A 22818-nucleotide genomic window follows, 5' to 3' on the forward strand; every position below is an offset into this window, starting at 1 on the left:
TTGTATGAGCTTTAAAGGGACTTTTTGATTCCATAAAATGTTGGACACACTTCTCTGTTTTGACCATTTTGCCTTGATTCTATGAGTAACATTCTCCATAATCTCCTTTTCCTTTTGAACAATTGATCCAAGATATTGAAATTTTTTTTTTGGGAAGAGTTGATTTCCAAGTGTCACAATAACATCATCCGCATATTTAGTTACCTTCCACATATTTAGTTTTCGACCTACTTAATTTAAAACCTTTGGATTTTAAGGTGTCCTTCATAATTTAAGTATCAAGTTAATACTGTTTGCAAATAATAAGACAATCTTTTTGGATGTGCTTTGCGTGAGTCTCTGCCACTAAATATGTGCAAATATATTTCTAAAACAGATATTATGTCTCAATGTGCTATCATATAGTCAGAACTGGTTTGGTTTGTACCCGTGCATATGTGCATGTAAATTTGTAAAATCTCTTTCACAATTCAACTTCTTGTTGAATGTTTCTTTGAGGGATTTCTTTCCTTTACCTTTTCTATCTATTAATTTTTGTAATGCCAATCCAAAAGTCTAGTGTCTTTCAACTCTAGTTTTATTTGGGTCAACTTTGATTTGCATGCAAATTTTGTTGACTGCTTAAAATGTTAGTGGTTTTGTCTGTTTCAGAATTGACTCTCTCTCTCAATGGAGTAGAAGGAAGTTGTCAACTTTTCAATTTTGTGCTTCAGTTACAGGTTCATTTCTTGCCATTGACACATTAATTTCAAATTATGTTTTGAAAAATTCAACCCATAACATTTGACAACTAATTTTAAATTTCATGTCTACTTATGTACATTCCTTCATTTTTATTGGCAGAATTCGTGCAAGAAACATCTGTAGAGAAAGTTCAGCTTCCCAAAGGAGACACTTGGTCTGTTCATAAATTTGGTGGCACCTGTATGGGAGGCTCCCAAAGAATTCAGAATGTTGCAGATATAATTATGAATGATAGTTCAGAAAGAAAGTTGGTTGTTGTATCTGCAATGTCAAAGGTGACAGACATGATGTATGATCTTATCTTCAAGGCACAGTCACGGGATGATTCTTATATAGCTGCATTGGATGCTGTTCTAGAAAAGCACAGGTTAACGGCACTTGATCTACTTGAGGGGGATGATCTTGCTAGTTTCTTATCACGGTTGCATCATGACATAAATGATCTTAAAGCAATGCTTTCTGCGATATATATAGGTATCTATCCAAATTTTATTATCTTTTATCCTTTAGCTGCCATGTAATGATAAAGGTCTGATGTCACCTGGAAGCTTCAAACTTTCACCCGGATGATATATGATTTATTAGGAAAATAGCTTGGATGATAATCAAACTTCATTTAAGTGACTGCTCATTGTAGCAATGCAATTCGTTTGACCATTCGAAGATATCCCAAATTTATCCCATTAATTGCATCAAGGGAATGGATCATGATTTTTCCTACATATTCTAATTGTGGTCCAATTTTTTGTAGATCTCACACACTCATGTGTTCCCTGCATGTCTTGCAACCCCGAATCTCAACTATTTGATTTTCTTTGACTTGCCCTTTGAAATTGATTTCTCACTTCAGTTTTGCCTCATGGAAGCAGTTGGCAGGTCAATGATGGATATCTGCATCCTCAAGTTGATGGAAATTACATAATTTTATTGCCTGCTTGTCAAAAGAATAATAATATCATCACATATCATTGTTTAATTAGAAAATCATCCACGTATATGGCTTATAAATTGTGCACCTAGGCATTTATGCTAGTGTTTGTAGGAGGCATTAAAGGTGTTGATTTAGTTTTCCTATACAACAACCACCTGTGCTGAGTCAAAATTGACTTGAGGCACATCAATAAAGACAAAATGTTGAAACACCAACATTCCTAATAAATGCTGACAAAGAAAAAAAACATACTTTCCAAAGAAAATATACACACAAAAGAAATTTTTGCAATGGTTCGTCACATCCCTCTTCTTGCATTTTATTTCCCCTGAGTTTTGCATAGCTTTGGTTATAGTTTTGCATAGTTTTGGTTATAGTGCTGCTAGATGCCATATTATATGAGGATAATCCCTATGAAGAGTTTTATCTATTTTTTAGTGTTTGAATTTGAAAAAGTTTGCATTGTAAAACTCCTTGATCTATTATTCGGATTGGACACATATATATATTACAAATGGTAATTGCCCCAATGGAGATAGTTAAATACAAAAACTTGCCTAAATTAGGAAAACAAATAACTGTATAATGAATCAATTAAACTGTCCCCATTATTTTTCCTAACTACTCACTGTTCTTATATTTCTGCACCTTGTTTTCTACACGCCCCCTTAAGCTGGGTTGTAAATATGAAGTAAGCTCATCTTGGATCTTCACATCTTCAAATTGAGTTTTCGGTAGGTAGTCTCTGGTAGATCCTTGGTATGTAAGAAATCCACCTTCAATTTTTCTTTTTATAAAGTGTTTGTCTATTTAGGTCACTTTGAACATGTTGAGTTACAACTAATATGTAGTTAGACAACTAAAATATTGGGTGACTGAGAGGTCTACTTGACAACACCTCTGCTTTGTCTTTAGTGTTGGAATACATCTCCTTTGCGGCATCCCAAATTTCTTGTGCCGTCTTGTGGAGGATGAGATTTTCTTACTTTATTAGTCATGGAATTGATAGGTCATGACATTATCATATTGTGTTTTGCCTTTCATGTCTTCTATTTCGAATCTGTTAAATTCGGTTTAGAGGCTTCATCATTGAAATAGTCATCTTTTCCTTTGTTGCTTATGAAATATCATAATCGAATGTCCATTAGGACTAGGAACAACAGGAACTTGAGAGGAAGAAGTAGAGACCGTTGTGGTGAAGGATGCCATTGGACGATGGAGGAATTTTCTAATCAGAAATGCTCTAATACCATGAAGAAGTTTGGCTTGTAAAACTCCTTAATCTATTATTCAAATGGGACACACACACACACACATATACATATATTACAAATGATAACTTATGGAGACAGTTAAACACAAAAAAAACTGTTTAACTTAAGAAAACAAATAACTATATAATGAATTAATTAAACTATCCCTATTATTTTGTCTAATTGCCTAATTATTCCTATATTTCTGCTCATGGTTTTCTACAGAATTTTGGGTGAGTTAGTTTCTACTTTCCTCTTATTACCTTTGGGTTCTTTGATGACAGAAATTTTTTTAAATGTAAATTGACTTAAATGCTTCATATACCACAGCTGGTCATGCAACAGAATCTTTCACAGATTTTGTTGTAGGACATGGAGAGTTATGGTCTGCTCAGATGTTGGCGTTGCATATCAGAAAGGTGGTGTCATGCTTAATTGTTCTCTATTTTAATGAAATATAAAGGAATTACTGAAGTCAGCTGAAATAGATCCTCTTTTTTGTTGTCCTTTTCTCTGCTGCAGAATGGAGTGGATTCTAATTGGATGGATGCAAGGCAGGTCCTTGTTGTAAATCCTACTGGTTCTGATCAAGTTGACCCAGATTACTTGGAATCTGAAAGAAGACTTGAGAAATGGTTTTTACAAAATCCGTCAGAGACAATTATTGCAACTGGTTTTATAGCTAGTACACCTCAAAATATTCCCACCACTTTGAAAAGAGATGGAAGTGACTTCTCTGCTGCTATACTGGGTGCTTTGTTTAGGGCACGTCAAGTTACAATTTGGACGGATGTTGATGGTGTTTATAGTGCTGATCCTAGAAAAGGTTTGTGTTTATCTCATCTTTGTGCATTTGAATCACTAAATATTTCTGGCGTAAATCACATGTAAGAAATATCTATCCGGATATTGGTGTGATTATTCTAATAATGGAAGTAAATTATTGGAGCGGGAACTTTTTATGACAATCTCAGTCTAGGTTTTGGTTGAAATGCTAAAGAACATGTTTTCTGTAGTTAGTGAGGCTGTGGTCCTGAAGAAGTTGTCTTATCAAGAGGCCTGGGAAATGGTAAATGGATTTCTTTCTGGTCCTGTAAAAGCTGCAGTAATATTTTTTTTTTGTTTTTCACATTGTAACAACCAAATTTTCTATGCTTGTGCAGTCATATTTTGGGGCGAATGTTTTACATCCCAGGACCATAATCCCTGTGATGCAATATGACATTCCAATTGTTATAAGAAATATCTTCAATCTCTCGACACCTGGAACAATGATCTGCCGGCCTACCGTCAAGGAGTTCAAAGATGTCCAGAGATTGGAATGTTTGGTTAAAGGATTTGCGACAGTGGACAATTTGGCCCTTGTAAATGTTGAGGGGTGAGCTTGGATTGCCATGATAATGCTATTCATATTTCCATCGTCATATCATTCTCGTTTACTTCCTTTCCCATTGAAGATGTGCCTTGCACATTCTCTTTGCAGAACTGGAATGGCTGGCGTCCCTGGTACAGCTAGTGCGATATTTGCCGCGGTGAAAGATGTAGGAGCAAATGTTATCATGATATCTCAGGTATCTCCATCCTCCGACACCTGTCAATTTATTTCTTTTGAGAAAGTTAGATAATAGTTATTGTATCTACTGCAGGCTAGCAGTGAGCATTCTGTGTGCTTTGCCGTCCCTGAGAAGGAAGTAAAAGCTGTTGCTGCAGCCCTGGAGTCTAGATTTCATCAAGCTTTGGATGCTGGGCGTCTTTCTCAGGTGTTCTAATTTTGGTAGAATCAAAAGTTTTTGTTTAATCTAGCAATTCTAAATTGTTAATTTTTGTGGATCATGGTTCTTGGCTTTCCTATAGTTCTGCTTGTTAACTGGTAATACACACCAAATCTTTAAAGGCTTTTCTCTTGATCGTGAAGAATTGTGATTGAAGATACAGTGATAATGGTGTATGGTCAGTCATGGCCTGATTGCTTTCATGTTGCTTGCATCTTTTGTAACCGATAAGGGATCTCTCTCTCTCTCTCCCCATAGAAGCACCCTGCTGGGGCGGGGGGGCAGGGGGGACGTGTGGATTCTTATGAATTGCTGCAATAGTTTGACAGAGGAAGTCGTAATTTTTTTAATGCAGCAAAAATCCTAGTGCTTTTGGAACCAGGTCGCCTTTATCAAGTTTAGTGAGGTGGAAATTAAAGTTACGAATGAAGGGACAGTTTCTTTATAAGAAGAGTCTTTAGGAGAACCTCACAGGCAGTGAGAAACTTTCCTATTCATTTGATTTTTCAATGGAGAAATCATATAGCAGGTGTCACGAGAAGAGCCCCCCGAGCCTATTTTTTTAAATTTTCTGCTGTTTGTTATTTGTGTTGCTATTTACTGTTCTGTTGCTGTAGTACCTTAGGTAGTAATAGCCTTTTATTTTTACTGCTGTAAGTTCTAGAAGGAGGTGGTTACTGCCATGTGCAAAGATGGTTAGAGAATCTCAAGTTTGTTATGGGAGTAGGGCTCGCCTGGCAGGAGAATCTCTCCTCCTAGACGCTGGGGGTATATCTGTCCACACAAACGAGGGAAACGGTATGAATGAAAATCATAATCCCTATTGTTCTCCCCTCCAATTCTCAGTTCTCTCTTAACTCCCTCTCTCTATTCTTTCTTTCGTTCTTCCCTTTGATTGCTCCCACTCTTCTTTTCTCTCTGTTACTGCTTCCTGATCGGGTATTGGGTTCTCCTAATTCATATTGGAATTGGGAGATAGAACATTGTCAGGCCAGGCCATGACAATCTTGGTATTAGAGCATCAGTTCTTGGCCTAGGCTGTCAACTTGGTGTAATGGCAGAAGGAACCCACGTGAAGAATTCTGAGACACAGTTGCAGCAAGTCAGCTCAACTGTGTCCGAATTCCAGGGAAGGATCGACCATCTGGAGATTCGAGGGGAAAGGAACCATGAGGCGATCTTAGCGATGGATCGCAAGCTGGAAGGTTCGTTGGAAGGGATGGAGCAGAGGCTGAAAGGGTCTATGACAAGGCTACAAGAGGACATGGGGGCGCAGATGCAGCAGTTTATGCTCATGTTTACGTGCCAGAATACGGTAAGGATGGCTCCTGACTTCCCCCCATGCAAGAGGGACGGCCCCATTTTATTGAGAAATTGAGTGCATAGAAGGGAAGGTCCTGAAAAACACAGTAGGATTGAAAAAATGTCACCATACAGCCTTGATCATTAGTTAGTCTGCTAACTGAAATCAGATTGCACTTCAAATCTGTTGCATATAGTATGGATTTGAGGGTTAAACCTACTACCCTAGCTGTTCCTTTTCCTAAGGATATTGTGCCATCAGCATAACAACATTAATGTGTTGATCAAAAGGTTCATAATTAGATAGCATTCTTAGAGAACTTGTCATATGGTCTGAGGCTCCAGTATCTATGATCCAACAGCTTGTAGGAAACTTTTGAGAGATAAGTGAGTATGTAGCATTACCTTTTCTTGCCAAGGATACCGTCGAATTAGAGTTATCTGAATTTTCAGATTTAGGCACCTTTGTTTGGCTTAACAATTGCTGTAAAGCCTCTAGTTGATTTGTTGTTAAAGTGAAGTTTGTGGAATTCCCTTTCTCAGCTTCAGCCATATAAGTTGATTGTCCTCCCTTCCTTTGATTCCTTGGCTTCCAATTTGTTGGCCTTCCATGAATTTTCCAACAGATTTCTTTAGTGTGGTAAGGCCTATTGCGGTGGTTACACCACTGTTTCTCTTTGGGAGTCTCTCCTTTAACTGAAATAGGTGTTTTTCCTCAGAAATTGTTCAGGGCTAAGGCTAGAGAATATGCTTCATGGCTGGAATGTCCTGAATTAGAAAACATCATTTTCTTCCTACTTTCTTCTCTTCTAACTTGGCAAATACTTCTCTTATAGATGGGAAGGGTTTTGTCTCAAGTAGTCTGCCTCTTACCTCATCTAGGTCTAAGTTTAGGTCATGTAGGAAGTCAAAAACACTCTCATTTTCCACCATCTTATCATATTTTCTACCATCAGCAGAGCACTCACATGTAATCTCATAAAATAGATCCATCTCTTGCTACAATTCTGTTAAGGTATTAAAATATTCAGTAACTGAATTTGTACCTTGTCTTGTGGTTCGAATGAGAGATCTAATTTGGAAGCATTGGGCTGTATTCTCTAGGTTTGAATAGATTTCTTGGACTGCCTTCTAAATCTCACAATTTGTCTTGTAAAATTGGTAGGTTCTTCCAATCTTTGGTTCCATTTAATTGACCTACCAAGCCATAATAATGGCATTCTCAGCCTCCCATATGCCATAATTTGTTGATTCTGAATTTGGCTTGGAAATAGCACCGGTTAAGTAGCCTTCCTTCCCTTTTCCTTGAACAACTAGCAAGACTGATTAGAACCATTCTCTAAAATTGATATCATTCAGCTTGTGTTGTGTGATCTGGAGTGCATGACTTTCAATGGCTGTTGGAACATGAGAATCCTTCATGGTTGGAGGATTGGTGGTAGTAGTCTCACTGGCTGAGACTTTTTCTGCCATCTTGTAGGCTTAAGACACCTTCAAGTGGTTGGAGACAAAAAAACAAGTGCCACAAGAACGTGGCTTTGATACCAATTATGTAAGGGAAATTAACTCTTTCCACCCATAAACTATTCCATTAACTCGAGAAACTTATATACAAACAATTCCTAAAAAATCTCCTGCAAAATCTCCTTACTTTTAGCAATAGATAACAACAACTATCAACTTATCTATTTTACAATTCTAGATTAGAATGACTTTGAACTTCCTTTAGCTAATCCCGAGATTATCTCTGTCCTTTTCCTCTTTCATCTAGGAGTTTAACTTGCTGCTTATCCTTTCACATGTATGCATCTTCTTTCTTATCCTTTTAATCTTCTAACATAATTAATCATACCCCTCCAGCTTTCTAAGATTTTTCCCTTTATGTTTTTCTTTGTTTTGTTTTCTCTTGAAAGTGCATTTTGACAGAATTTAGCATATAATTCTGTGTATGGCCCTGTTAGATGCAAAAGCAATATGATTGTGACTTCACTTTCAAGCCTATCCACCTACATGTTGAGAATCTGTATTTTGTTGACATAGACCAATCTGGTAGTGATGCGGTCACCAATCAAGACTCGGCCCAAGGCCGACCCAACCAAACCGGAACAGTATCACCAAAATAGTAGTGCCATAATGTTATTTTAATACTTCTTAAGTTTTAGAATTCTACTTGATTTAGGATTCTACTTTATATTTCTACTTGATTTAGGATTCTACTTCATGTTTCTACTTGATTTAAGATTCTACTTCATGTTTGATTAGGGTTTTATTTTTATTAGGATTCCAGTTAACTTTTATTTATGATTTATTTCTATTAGGATTCCAGTTGGATTTTGTTTTCCAAATATTAGATGGATTTGGATTAGCCAAATACTATAAATATGCCTAGGATCTAGAGTTTATAATCAAGTTTTTCTTAATCAAATTTCAGCAACTTATTTGGGTTTTCTTAGCAAAACAGTCTTGTTTTTGCGTCTTCTTGAAAGCCAAGCTTCGGCCATTGAAGTTTGTTCTTTCAAGAATTTATTTTGGTGTGTTTTCTTTACACTCGCGCTACACGTTGCGTCAGGTAGCTTACTGCTTTTTAGATTTACAGCATCTGATCTTCCTTTTATCTCTGTGATTTTTTGGGCACATATATTAGCTTGTTCTCATGTATAGTCTGATAAAATTTTAGTGTTCATTTGTTCCCATCTTAACTAGTTTCAGCTTCTCAGGTTGCAGTTATTCCAAACTGTAGCATTTTGGCAGCAGTGGGTCAGAAAATGGCAAGTACTCCAGGAGTCAGTGCTACACTTTTTGATGCACTTGCAAAGGTTGGCAAAGTTGTTTCTGGAAATTAACATCATCGTCAACTGCATTTTCATGTTTAGGGCTACTCTTACCCTCTTCATTAGTTCTGCATTGTGATCAAGATGCATGCGAAAGGGAACGCGGTAACCCAATGTTGGCTTGTTATCAGTGCATTTCTGAATTAATCTTCCTGCACATTTGATACATGGTTGTTTCTAGGGCTGAAAATAGGCTGAGCAGAGCCAAGCTTTTATAGGCTCAGGCTTGTTTGTTAATAATTTCCGGGCTTGGGCTTGGGCTAATTTCAAGCTCGAATTTGAGGCACACGCTCGTTGTTCAGAATTTTGCTAGGCTCAAGCTGAGCTCATGTAGAGGCCTCATCTCAGGCTTGACTCAGGTTTCTCTCATTTATATTGAAAGTTTCAAACGAGACTTTTCATGAGGTCTAAATTTAAAACTTGTTTAAATTAATATATTAATATGTACTTTAAATTAGTGGAAGACAAAATTAGTATATATTTAAGATTTGAATGGTAAACTAGTACAACAAAAAAAAATATAAGCTGTAAAAAATACATTCTTTTAGAACGAGCCTATAGATGAGCTACAAACGCTTGTTCATGAGCTTAAATGAGCTGAGTAAAGCTCAAACTCGACTCATTTACTAAATGAGCTTAAAATCCAACTCATGCTTGTTTATTAACTAAATGAACAAGCTTGAATATGCCCTAATTGAGCCATTTGCATGCCCTATTCATTTGCAGCCCTCTTGGGGGTAGCTTGTGAGTGTGTTTTATCTTTCCTTTTCCCCTTGATGACACAATATCTTTAAAATTTAATGAATAGTTAATAAACTGCAGGCTAATATTAATGTCCGTGCTATAGCCCAAGGTTGCTCAGAGTATAATATCACCGTGGTTCTCAAACAAGAAGACTGTGTGAGGGCTCTTAGGGCTGTCCACTCAAGATTTTATCTCTCTAGAACCATGATAGCGATGGGTATTATTGGTCCTGGACTGATTGGTGGCACCTTGCTCGACCAGCTCAAGGATCAGGTACATTCTGTCTACTATAGAATTTGATATGATTGGTATATTTCTGTCTATGGGATATGTTCAATTCCAGACAATTCGTGTTTTTTCTTATTCTTGTACGGTTCATGATAATGAGTAGAAATAATGTCAACGTATTAGGTAGAACTGGAATTATCCTCTTATGTATAGAAAATCAAGTTAATTTCTGGATTCTCATGTAGTCTGAACTGCAAGAACTAAAATTAAGTGGATTTAGTATCATATAAAGTGGTTAATGAATAGATGAAGCAAACTAGAATATAAATCATCTCAATCTAAATCATCAAAATCCCAACCAGCAGGGACCAACATGTATTGACCAGGAATAGGGCCCATGGACTGTAATGGGACTGCAGGCATTCAAGCCCAATGTCAGGTCCACCCCAGGGGTATTCTAACTCAGGGTCTTGTGACCTGGGCTCAGGTCAGGCATTTAAACCTTTTCATTATGTTTTTAAGTCTTTTGTGTAATAGTAGATTTAAGTTAGACTTTACCCAGGGTCTACATGGCCCCAGGCTAGTGGTCCGTCGGTCTTGGATCTAGGCTTAGGCCTCAATTCATAGTGCTAGAGGCGCTCCTAAGCTAAGTCCAACAACCTTTTCATTTGAGTAAATGATAGATGCATGTTTTCGAATGTGTAACTGTTGAAATCTCAGGATCAAAGAGGGCTTACAAGACAGCTGTTATAGCTGTAATTGTAAACATTGACCGTAAATGACAGATTCTATGGAGGCAATCAAAGGGGGCTGGCAAGATAGTTGTTACAGCTGTAAACATTGACTATAAATGGTAGATTCTATAGAGACAATCAATGATGACTTTTGTATATGAGTTATAAGTTCTTTTCTTTTATTTAACATTCCTACGCTGCAAATTATGATGTTATAAATAGAGTATAATCCAAAGAGGCAAGGTGTCTTTGCTTACAGTTTCAAAACCTAGTTGTTGTTATTTTTACATGGTATAATAGTTCAGTCACAACTAGGTTAGGCACAAAAAAGACAATAGTTTGAGCGAAAATGTCTCAAGAGGAGGTTAGATCATCTAGTATTACAGGGGCTGTGGTGTCTACTGAGGGGCCTAAAACTACAATTCCTTTCGATAATCTATCCTTGCTTATTAGTCCAGTGAAACTAGATGGCAGTAACTATCTAGCCTGGTCCTGCTCCTGCAAATTGTTCATCAAAGCTTGAGGATTAGAAGACTACATCATTGGCATGAAAACTCAAAGACTTGCTGCTGGAGATGTACAAGCTCGACAATGGGAGATCGAGAACTCCCTTGTGATGTCTTGGCTGATCAATTCAATGCAGCCAAACATTGCCAAGGGGTATCTACTGCTAGATATAGGAGGGAAGATCTGGAATGCTGCATCACAAACCTACTCTCAAGTCGGACATGATGCACAAATTTACGAGATCCAAAAAAAGATACATGAAACTGAACAAGGTGAACGGTCAATTTCTCAATATTATGCTGAATTAAACAGTCTATGGCAAGAGTTGGATTTTTATCAAGATTTTCAGGCAGAATGTTCTAATGATGCTTCTAAGATCCAAAAAATGATTGATAAAGAGAGGGTGCTTGATTTTTTAGCTGGATTAAATATAGAGTTTGACCAAATAAGGGTTCAGATATTAGGAAGGGAGCCTTTTTCCTACCTTGAAGCAAGCTTATTCCTATGTTCATCAAGAAAAGAGCAGAATGGGTGTTATGCTCTAGCTTGCTGCAATAAACAAATCAGCCATGATGGTGAAACCATCACTTGATAGAACCCTTACTAGCCATGGAAGTATCAATGAGAATTAGCTAAGGTGTGAATATTGTGGAAAACCTAGGCATACAAAGGAGACTTGCTGGTCTTTACATGGTAGACCTACTAAGAGAAAGGATAAAAGGCAGAAGGGACGTCATCAAGGTCACATGTCAGAAGCTGTCCAACCTGATGGGGGGCCACAACCAGAACCTGAAAAGACTAGTTTCTTAAGGGAAGAACTAGTTTTCATACAGCAGCTGATGAATAGAATGAAAATGGACTCAATTATCCCTTCTACATCACACTATGCCCAAGCAGGTACAATTGGTAGTGCTCCAACTCAAGGTACTGTTACAACATTCTTTTCTTCAAATTCTATAGAACAACCAACATGGATCATAGATTCTGGGGCTTCAGCCCACATGACTGGTTTATCTAATTTCTACTTGACTTACACCCCATGTTCCGACAGGAAAAATGTTAGAATTGCAAATGGTACTCTCTCTTCTATTTCTAGAAAAGGGACTATTAATTGCAACAAAAACTTCAACCTGTTATATGTTCTTCATGTTCCTAATTTTGCAAATAACTTGTTATCTGTTATATGTTCTATCACAAATTCCTTAAACTATAAAATTACATTTTTTCCTACCCATTGTGTTTTCCAAGAGGTGAGCATAGGGAAAACGGTTAGCTCTGGTACACTGGTTGATGGCTTGTATTTGCTAGACAATAAAACATTCTCTTAGCCTGAAGACCAAGCCCTAAAGGTTAACCAACTAACCTCAACTGAAAAGGAGATAATGTAGTGGCATAAAAAATTAGGTCATCCTTCTTTTTCAGTGATAGGGAAGATTATTCCTAGTATGAGTAAACAATGTAGTAATGCTAGTATATTTTGTGAAGCTTGTGAGTTTGGTAAACACACAATAAATAGTTGCCCTGCATTTAATAAAAGGAGTCCTAAGCCTTTCATGATTGTCCATTCAGATGTTTCGGGATCTAGTAAGGTTAAAACTCTTGCTGGATACAGTTGGTTCATTACCTTTATAGATTGTTTTAGTCAAACAACTTGGGTTTATCTTATGACACATAAAAGTGAGGCTAATCATTGTTTCAAGTCATTTCACAAGATGATAACTACTCAGTTCAATACAAAAATCCAAATTCTTAGAAGTGATAATGGCTTAGAATATAAGGATACAACTTTCTAAGACTATCTCCAAGATCAAGGAATCATGCACCAAACCAGTTGTGTGTTGATACCCTTACTCAAAATGGTGTAGCAAAAAGGAAAAGTAGACATCTTTTGGGAGTCGCCAGGTCTATGCTCTTTGCTATGCATGTTCCCAAAGTTTACTGGGGTGATGTAGTTCTTACTACTGTTTTAATAGGATGTCACTTACAACTCTCAATTTCAAAACACCTTTGGAACTTCTAATAGGAGTTTCTTCCTATACTATCCCTCTCAAGGTGTTTGGTTGCACCTGCCATGTACGAAACCACTCTCCTACAATTAGCAAATTAGACTCTCGAGCTCTCAAATGTATATTCATTGGATATTCTGCTACATAGAAAAAGGTACAAGTGCTACCATCCACCTACCCGAAAGTTCTTTGTCAGTATGGATGTCACATTTAGAGAGGATGAGGCTTATTTTCAGTCCAACATCTCACCTCTTCAGGGGGAGAACATCAGTCCCAAGGGACAGGAAAAGGTGTCCATGCAATGGACTGATACTACTGTTAATTTGAGGGGAGAACGTGGAGAAACTACTGATGATTTGAGGGCAAAAGGAGAGGCTGCTAATGGTTTTTATAATTCAGCAAATTTTGATGAACCCATGTAGGAGGAAGATCTAAGAAATGTTGAGTGACAACAGGGACCAAACAGACTTGGGAATAGAGAGTGTTTGACTTATTTCTGGAGGAAACAAGCCCATCAACAAAATCTACCTAGCCAAGAAGATTCCTAGAACCTCACTGATCCAGGTAAGCACTCAATTGAATCTGAACAACTTCTAATTTCCAGTCAATTTCTAGCAACTAACCCCGATCTTGCTAACCAAATGAATAGATGTTAACTTGAACATTTTATTGAGGATGATTCTGTTGTCTACTAAATAGTTGATGAAGAGGTTGTGAAATAACAAGCCATCTTCCTCAGTGAAGTTTCATTGAACTGATATGAAGATGTAGTTCAGTCAATGAAGTCAGAGAGTGTTGTCAAGGAGAAAAGCGACGTCATTAGATTGAAATTATCATGATCTGAAATGGTTCTAAAATACTTGAATGCATTGGGGGTCAGGTTTTGGCAATTCTCAGCAAGTACAATAATTAGGAAGATGGACCATTAAAGGTGCAATATTTCTGGAATAAGCAGGAACTTTGTTACCTGGGTTTACCTTTCTGCATTAATTTGTAATTGCAAATGAAGATTACCCTGTCCCTGGTACTAGAAAGCTTTGACATTAAGCTCATGAAGCTTGTGGGTAACTCATTTTTTATTCTGGTTATGATGTCTATATTTTACTTGGCAGGCTGCAGTCCTCAAGGAAAAGTTTAACATTGATTTGCGTGTTATGGGTATCACTGGCTCAAGGAGAATGCTTTTGAGTGACAAGTAAGCTTGACTTTATAGTAATTTTTCCTTCAAACAAGTGGAAATCATCAAGTATTTTCTATCTGAATGGATGGCTGACACATATGATTCCTTGGTTTTCTAGTCAGGGAAAAACATTTGTGCCAAGTAGAATGAAATTGAATCTTTACCTGGTGATGGTAGTTGCTTGTTTAGGGATTTATGTCTGATGAAATAAACTGTTTAGTGATTGTTTTGCATACAATTTGATCTGGAGATAGGCAAGTGCTCGCTTGCTAAATCTTACAAATAGAATGTGTTGAATTGTTAACTGCCATCTCTTCCAGATAGGGAACAACAAAAATCCATGTTCTACTAGTAGAATATCTTAATAGATCATGAGATGTTCACAAGCTAATTGTTTTATGGATGTGGGTTACTGCATATTGTTTTCTTTCTTGGTACCAGAAGGATAAATTTCCAGGCAGCACTGGTGAAGGCCGTGATTTGCCTTGTCTGGGGTAAATTTTACTCTGGAATGCATAGGGATTTGGTTAGAGCTTCCCTGTTTAGCCAAAGGGACCAGAAGAGTTGCTGGTTTTGAGATTTCTAAATTAAAAAGTTATGATTAATATCTTATTGGTAAAGAATTAATTGGATCTCATCAAGATAAATGATTGTGGTGGGTGTTGGTGAAGGGTTTCAACTGTAGATGGCCTGGTCATAGTCCAGTATAACAAAGAAGACCTAAGGGATACTAGTTTTATAAATGATTCCGATAATCATATGGGATACTGTGTTTCTGATAATCAAATGGTTCTGGTAGTCATGGGAAATTATATTCTTCTGTTTCTGTTTCTGTTTCTGTTTCTGCAATGGAAGACCTGGTAACGTATGAAGTTTCTTTTGCTTTTGATATTAGGAAGGTAAGTTGTTATTTCTATTGTTTTTCAGCTTCTTTAAGGCTGGAAAATATAAGAAATGGGATGCTAGTATTATAAATGTTTCTGATAATCATGGGAAATTATATTCTTCTGTTTTTGTTGCTGCAATGGAAGACCTGGTAATGTATGAGGTTTCTTTTTCTCGTGATATTAGGAAGGCAAGTTATTATTTCTGTTGTTTTCCAGCTTCTTAAGACCGGAAAATATAAGAAATTAGCAGAGTTACCCAATGCATTGACTTTGTGAAACTAAAGAAAGTCAAGTAAGGCAACTAATGAATAGAACTCTTGTTTCATCTGCATGTTATCCTCTTTCCGTAGTTGCAAAAGCTGGTTGGTTTGTTTTTGTTTTGTGTTAGTGGTTTTATTCTCAATGGCATAATTTTATCACTTTCTTATATTGCTTTTCCTCTGTTCACTTTTTTGGTTAAGAAATATATAAAGGAAAACAGTGTGTTAAATATTGTTAAACAACATAAAAATAAACAAAGAAATAAAATAAAGGAATTAGAGATATCTCTGCCAAGGTTGTGAGTCATAACTGTTAATCTTCAATGCATACAGGGGAATTGACTTATCTAGCTGGAGAGAACTTCAAAAGGAGAAATGGGAAGCTGCTGACCTGGTAAAATTTGTCCAAAATGTGCACGGAAATCATCTTTTTCCTAATGTTGTGTTGGTAGATTGTACAGCAGACTCTAGCATTGCAAGCCATTATTATGACTGGTTACGGAGAGGAATTCATGTAGTTACCCCAAACAAGAAAGCAAATTCAGGACCACTTGATCAGGTAAAATTAAGGATTCATAATTTTACAAATAGAACAGTTGCAGATTTAGAGCATAATATAATGCTAGTATATTAGCCACTGTATGTTGGATGTTTTTTGGTCTGCAATTATGTGAGCTCTTATTAAAGGAAGATGAAGATGTATTTTAGGATATTTCTTTTCAAGCCAAAAAAAAAAAAAAAGAATTCCTCTTGGGCATATCATGATGTGATTATTATTGATATTCCAGTATTTGAGATTGAGAGCTCTACAACGCCAATCTTACACACATTACTTCTATGAAGCTACTGTTGGAGCTGGTCTTCCAATCATTAGCACCCTGCAGGGTCTCCTAGAAACTGGGGATAAAATATTGCGGATTGAAGGTATTTTCAGGTTAGTCAGATAGAAGTGAGTAGTAACTGTATAAATTGATTGATGTGGCCATCCATTTTCCTAAATTATTTTTTGTGTCTATTAGGTATGCTTTAATATTATTATTATTATTTCTGAGTCCAAGATTTGTTGAGGCAGTGGGACTCTGAGTTACATTTTCAACAACTTCATTGGCACGAGAGCTTTTAGTGAGGTTGTCATGGAGGCAAAAGTGGCAGGTTATACTGAGCCAGATCCAAGGGACGATCTATCTGGAACAGATGTAGCCAGAAAGGTAATTGCTAACCTTGCCTTGGGTAATTCTTATGGTAGTCAATGAATGCCTCTCTCAGCTCCAAACTGCATAAAGCTCTTTGACTAATAAAGATCTCTTCGATTTCCCTTTAGTAGTGAGCTAGATATGTGACTAAAAGACCATTAAATAACCTCCTTTGAGCTACCTAATCTACATTAAATGGCTATTTCTGCAGAAATTAATGGAAAAGGAAAATTTGGAAAGAGAAAAATGGGGACTTCCATTTATGCATTGTCACATTATTCCATCCAAACTTGTGGCTGAGCAAGCTAATTCTTCTATACCTATTCCACCACACATGTTCACTCACTGGATGCATCACAATGTAATTTAAGAGTGTTAAATGCTTTTGATCCTCAATCAGTGTCCAGCATTACCCTCCAATCATTAAAGGAGTTTTCATTTTTCAGGTGATAATTCTTGCCAGAGAATCTGGTCTAAAGCTAGAACTTTCAGATGTCCCTGTTCAAAGTCTTGTGCCAGAACCGTTAAGGGTACTTCATAGTTTGTTTGAATCCTACAGAAGCTTGCCGGAGGCATAGTTTCTCTCTGATTTGATGCTCTGATGATTCATTTCAGGGTAGTGCATCAGCTGAGGAATTTCTACAGAAACTGCAGGAATATGACCAAGACATGGCTAAGAAACGTCAGATTGCAGAGGATGCAGGAGAAGTGAGTATTCTATGATGCCATTTCTGAATTGAACAAGTTTGCAAAAGCATCAGCATTTTGATTTAAATGGAGTTACAGCCTAACCCTTTAATCAACCCTTTTCTCTCCCCACATCCTCCTTGTAAGGACCCGAAGAGAGATCTATACATTGTGTTTTGGCCTAAACCAAGTTACATTCCAAAGATAGATTTAGCTGGATATAGTTGAATTTGGATCACCAAACATTTCATGAAACATGAATCTCTCTATTTTAGTTTGGCTTGAATATCAACAGCCTCGTCATCTATAATGTCAAGGATGGGGGCGATGGTTCTATTTCCTTGAGCAGAAACAGCTTCAAGTTGCTGCTCTCAAGATCAAAGTAGGAAATTAGGCTTTGATTGCTAGGATAGAAGTTTCAGTCTTAACAACATAACCAGTGGTTTTTATTGTATGCAATTCCTTTTTGAACGTTTTGGCCTTACTGTTTTCGTGTTTTTCTTTTCCACGTCATGATCTCGTGTTATTTGAAGGTCCTGAGATATGTCGGGGTGGTGGACGTGGTTAATCAGAAGGGGGTCGTGGAATTAGGAAGATACAAGAAAGATCACCCTTTTGCAGAGCTGTCAGGGTCTGATAACATTATCGCTATCACCTCTGAGAGGTACAAGCATCAGCCTCTCATAGTCCGCGGTCCAGGTGCTGGAGCCCAAGTCACAGCTGGTGGAGTCTTCAGTGACATTTTGCGGCTTGCCTCATATCTCGGTGCCCCCTCATAAGCAAATATAACATTGCTCCCAACCCACTAACCATGGCAGGTTCATTATTCTTCTGGATCCTAACTGCCATGTTTTTGTCATTCCAAGCTTGTGGTGAGAGTACTTGAACCATTATATATATATATATATAGCTCAATCCATGCATTAGCCTCTGTTGACATCAATTTATTAAAGAAGGTTAGGATTAGCTGATGCCCCGTTGTTTCAAGCATTTGTAATGGCCTAGTAAGCCTTAACTCTCAAAGGTTTTGCACCTTCTAGTATATGCAGCACTGTGATCAATCAGGGATGTAATTCTTTCAGCAAAGCTGTATTCTACTTGGCTGAAGTTGCTAATTCCATCAGTTCAGATGTACTTTCCCTCCACATCTGACCATTTGCTGTTTTGTTCGGCCATTTTCTAAATTTACTGGCTGATCAAGGTGGATGTGCTGATTTTGTTAAATTGAATTCTCACCAGACCAGATGAAGAAATGATTATGGTTTTTCAGTCTATCCTGCAAAATAATAGCGGGGACTGGGTTTCTTGAGTTGTTTTCCAAATTGAAATAATTTTAAACTTAGTTTTCAATCTTATCCCTCTTTGACAAAAGAAATTATTGCTGGCAAGAGTCAATTAATTTTCCTTTTGGACCATGTCATATGGTATAAAAGTCGTTGCCTTTGAATAAAAGAAGTCCGTGTGGTTGTATAATATTAATGGTATGTTTGACAGTCCTTGGCGCTTCCAGAAAATAAGTGTTTTTTTTCTGTTATTTTATACTGTTTAGTTAATAGAAAAAGAAATTTTATATGATAACGAAATTATGTTCTTATTGTGAAGGAAGTGGGAATTTTGAGTCTCCATATTACCTCTATGGCATGCGTTGTCTTGTCGAAGGGGCACATCAGATCAAAGATTAAAAAGATAAAATTAGGAAATAATAATGGAAAGGGTACTGTTGAAATAGGACCAACCCCCCACCGGTTTAAAGCAAAGTAGAACCAAAAGACATGGCTTACCCGTGAAATTGTTTCAAATTGTTTGCTAAACATGACATGATTTACAATAGTTTACGAGTTCAGCCAAGTAAAGCAGCAACACTTCAATTGTCTGAAGTAAAATAAATGCCCAACATGGTTTCCCAGCATGAATTCCAGACAGATAAAATTGTAAGCATTTCACCAATCAAGACCTCACTAGAAATGGCTGCCACAGTACCGTGGCCAACACTCGAGTGACTCGACATCTAAAAGACTAAAACTATGCCATAATTTTTGCAGATCTAACATAGAGGCTGTCCACGACCTTGCTAATATTTGATATCGTCTCCAGTGTGGCGGGGTAGATTGCGTCCGGCTTAGGATCATCAAAGATGACGAGACATCCAGCACCTTGATCCAAGGTCCCTGCAAACTTCTTATCAAGGATCATTTTAGAGAGCTTCTTCTCCACGTGGTCTATGGGGAGTTCAATCAGCTCAGCAATGTGAGCAGTCTCAACCCTTGAGAAAGGCTCAATCAACCTGCAAAGGTTCTGTTCCAGCAATGCATCATAAAGAGAAGACAGGTGCCTATGGACAATGGGATCATCCTCAAGTTGGGCCTTGAAATCCCTAAGCGCAGTCTCAAAGAGCTTCAGCGAGCGTTGTGCATGAGCCTGGGCAACGGCTTTCATTGCATCTACTTCTGGCCCCTGATATTGCAGTCCCACCTTGGCTGATGATAATATTCCCGTAACATCATCAGCCTGGTTAACCATGATTTTGCATAACAGCATATATTTGAGACTGTATATTGCCCGGGGATCTTCAAGAGCGTTGAAAGCTTCAAATGCTTCATAGAAATAGCTGTAAGCAGTTTTATAGTCTTTCTCTTCAGCATGAAGAATGCCACTCTGCAAGTCTATAGTACCCTGCTGATCTGGAGGCACATAAACAGGCATTGGCTGCTGTTCTTGCTGCAGTGAGGGCAGCTTTAGCTTTAGGGAGATTTCTCAGAGAGAAATGAAGCTTGCTCTCCAATAATTCTATGTCTACAAGCAACAGCTTATCATCCAAATCTCCTTACTTCCTTGATTAGGCCAGAAAGGAGGGCTAGTGCCTCTGGATACTCCTTGTTTTCCATCAGAAGTCCGGCAAGCCTTGCCTCAACTCGTTGACGAAGGAAAGTTCGCTTCTCTGAACGGGTGCACTGCACCATTTCTCTGCAAAGAGAGATTTGGAGATCTGATGTTCCCGGTATTTTAGCTATTGCATCAATTATCCCACGAACAATTTTTGCAGTTTTTGCTTTGGGGATCAAGGAAAAGAAAGGCCTTAGTTGGGTCAGAAGCCTTCTAAGTTCCTCTGCTCTGTTCTCTTCTCTAAGAAGGTCTGACAGATTTGAGATAGCCTTTTCTTTAATCCGTATTGCTTCTGAAGAAGATGAAGGGTTCTCAAGTACACGGTAAAGGATAGAGATCGCCTGAGATGGTGCTTCTGCTTCTTGAGCCTGATCCAGTGACTCAGTTGTTGCAGGGAGATGCAATGAAGACATGGTGAGTTGTTGACTGCCTATATATTTCTGCAAATTTGAAATGATTAAATGAAGACACGGTAAGTTGTTGACTGCCTGTATATTTCTGCAAAAACTAGCATAAAAAACGAACTGAAAAAACATTTCTCTATCCCATCAATGATGCAATCTGATAGTTGCAACTCCTAACTTCGACAAAAATGAGGGAATCTTGACTTTACCCCTTTGGTATTTTATTCCCAGCATTAACAAGATAAATGCTAAGTGGTTTTAGAGTTACCTTTTAAATAGGGAACAAAGGAGTGCATAACAATGCTCTTATTGTTTAGGTAATACAAACTATAGACTAATTCTAAGAAGCGCCATGTCCTAGTAGGAAATCCATGTATTAATTGAACATTGGGCAACCTGAAATCAGTTCTGAAAGCATAAATCAATTAAAAAACCAACCTCCATGGAAACAAACTGCACACAACAAATTGTTATGCCCCAAATGATGCAAAATTATGATAGTCACATCTCCCAGCTTCAACAAAACCAAATGGAGCCATATATTTCTTAACCTTTGGTATTGCAGTCCCAACATTAATGAAAGAAAAATGTATCAGGGGCTAGGTTGTGCAATGGATGGTTGGGAAAGCGTTTTTCAAGTTAGACCACCAAACTACAACCAACCAAATTACAAACCTACCAAATTACAACCAACTCACCATAGCTTAGCACTTTGGATGGTCTGGGCATTTTGGTGGGTTGAGCTTTACAATGTGATTGAAATTCACATTTTTGTGACCATTGACTAAATAGAAAAACAGTAAAAGACATAGTATTAACTACTACATTCACTGCATCAAACCAAATATAATATAACATGTACAATATTCAGCCATTAAGAAAATAACAGATCTGGATTAGATGAAGAGTCGGGACAGAATCACAGCTTCTGCCAATCAAAATAGCTGGACAAAATCATCTTCAGACTGGAAGATTTATATATTAAAAAGTACCCGGAATTATGAATCTGAAAATCATGACTCAAAATATCTCACAATAGCATTTCACAACTGAGAATCCTTATATAAACTGCTTGCCTTAATTGAAGTAAAGAAAAAAATTTGAGAAACAGAAAATAAATAAAATTATGAGGGCAGATCGCAAAGTAGTAGGATCTCTTCAGATGATATACATTGAATAAAATTTGGCACTAGAGTTTAATCTCTTCATAAACATTGAAGCTCTTCTATTATAAACAAAGATATATCTTGAAATTAGATAAAGTAGTAAAATTAGAAGATTTTTTTTATTTTTTAAATATTAAATATGTATTTATCTATTTATGAAATTTAAAATAAATTTGGATAAAATTTTAAATTTGGAATAAATTTAAAGAAGGGAGGGCACTAGTCTCGAGAAGAAAGAAGAGAGAGAGAGAGGAGAGAGAAAAAAAAGGGGGGAAGAAAATGGGTTTATGGGAATTTGGGCTTGTCACATTTTTATTGGTTATTTTTTTATACAGTCAGCACTCTGAAGACTGTATTGCCATGTCATTGAAACGGCAATAACTCTGACGAGAGCATATCGGAAAGTTTTAAATGTAATTACATTACAAAAAAATTTAAAAATTTTGTGATCACTTTAAAATTAATTAAAGTTTAGTGACTACTTAACAAAAGACACCAAAATTTTGTAACTTTTGGTGTGAGTTACCCAAAGCAAATTGTTTGGAAGATTATTTTTATATTTAAATTAATTAAGTATATAAATAACCTTAATAAAATTATAAATTATAAATAATTTATTATAATATAATCAAATAACTGGTCAAATTACGAATAATCAACGTGAAATTAAAAAGCAGATTTGAAATTGAATTCTAAGTTTCTTAGAGCTTCTAATTTGTCACGAGCTCAAAACATCATTCTCACATTATTATTCCACCCAAATTTGGGAGTTATCTATCTAAATTGAATTCTAAGGTTCTTGGAGCTTCTAGAGGAATGTTTGCGATTAAAATATTTTTTTTTATTTTTATTTCATTTCTTACTTTTAACTCTCAAATAAAAAAAATGGAATTATCTTCCTTTTCCTTGTTAATTAAACATATCATTTCTCTTTCCATCATTTTTAAACTCCCAAACACAATTTGATTGAAAGTTCTTTTTCAATTATTCCTTTTTAAATTATATTAGAAATTAATAATCAATCAACTTAACTTCCATTGACAGACTAATTATTTTTTTATTGGGGATGGGTTTTCAATATAAATGATTTTATATATTGAATTATG

The 22818-nt window shown here is 36.8% G+C and overlaps 1 protein-coding gene and 1 pseudogene across 2 annotated transcripts in view; one reads left to right on the top strand and one right to left on the bottom strand.

The window, feature by feature from the left end:
- Positions 1–18540, top strand: part of LOC127806798 (bifunctional aspartokinase/homoserine dehydrogenase, chloroplastic-like) — a 32233-nt gene extending 13693 nt beyond the window's left edge. The window contains exons 2-18 of one of the 2 annotated variants that reach the window (XM_052344317.1): positions 634–719; positions 844–1218; positions 3259–3347; positions 3451–3754; positions 3945–3997; positions 4092–4306; positions 4412–4499; positions 4575–4688; positions 8720–8818; positions 9656–9850; positions 14165–14247; positions 15713–15938; positions 16168–16313; positions 16452–16587; positions 17019–17102; positions 17188–17280; positions 17793–18540. In XM_052344317.1, the coding sequence (XP_052200277.1) occupies positions 634–719; positions 844–1218; positions 3259–3347; positions 3451–3754; positions 3945–3997; positions 4092–4306; positions 4412–4499; positions 4575–4688; positions 8720–8818; positions 9656–9850; positions 14165–14247; positions 15713–15938; positions 16168–16313; positions 16452–16587; positions 17019–17102; positions 17188–17280; positions 17793–18038 (2632 nt within the window). In that variant the 3' untranslated portion in view covers positions 18039–18540. The remainder of the gene's footprint in view (positions 1–633; positions 720–843; positions 1219–3258; positions 3348–3450; positions 3755–3944; positions 3998–4091; positions 4307–4411; positions 4500–4574; positions 4689–8719; positions 8819–9655; positions 9851–14164; positions 14248–15712; positions 15939–16167; positions 16314–16451; positions 16588–17018; positions 17103–17187; positions 17281–17792) is intronic. The other variant, XM_052344318.1, reaches the window with a different exon arrangement.
- Positions 18541–19030: 490 nt separating this feature from the next.
- On the bottom strand, positions 19031–21374 carry LOC127806554 (26S proteasome non-ATPase regulatory subunit 11 homolog; annotated as a pseudogene).
- Positions 21375–22818: the final 1444 nt, after the last annotated feature.

The sequence above is a fragment of the Diospyros lotus genome, chromosome 7, assembly GCF_014633365.1.
Source record: "Diospyros lotus cultivar Yz01 chromosome 7, ASM1463336v1, whole genome shotgun sequence".
NCBI classification, from domain to species: Eukaryota; Viridiplantae; Streptophyta; class Magnoliopsida; order Ericales; family Ebenaceae; genus Diospyros; species Diospyros lotus.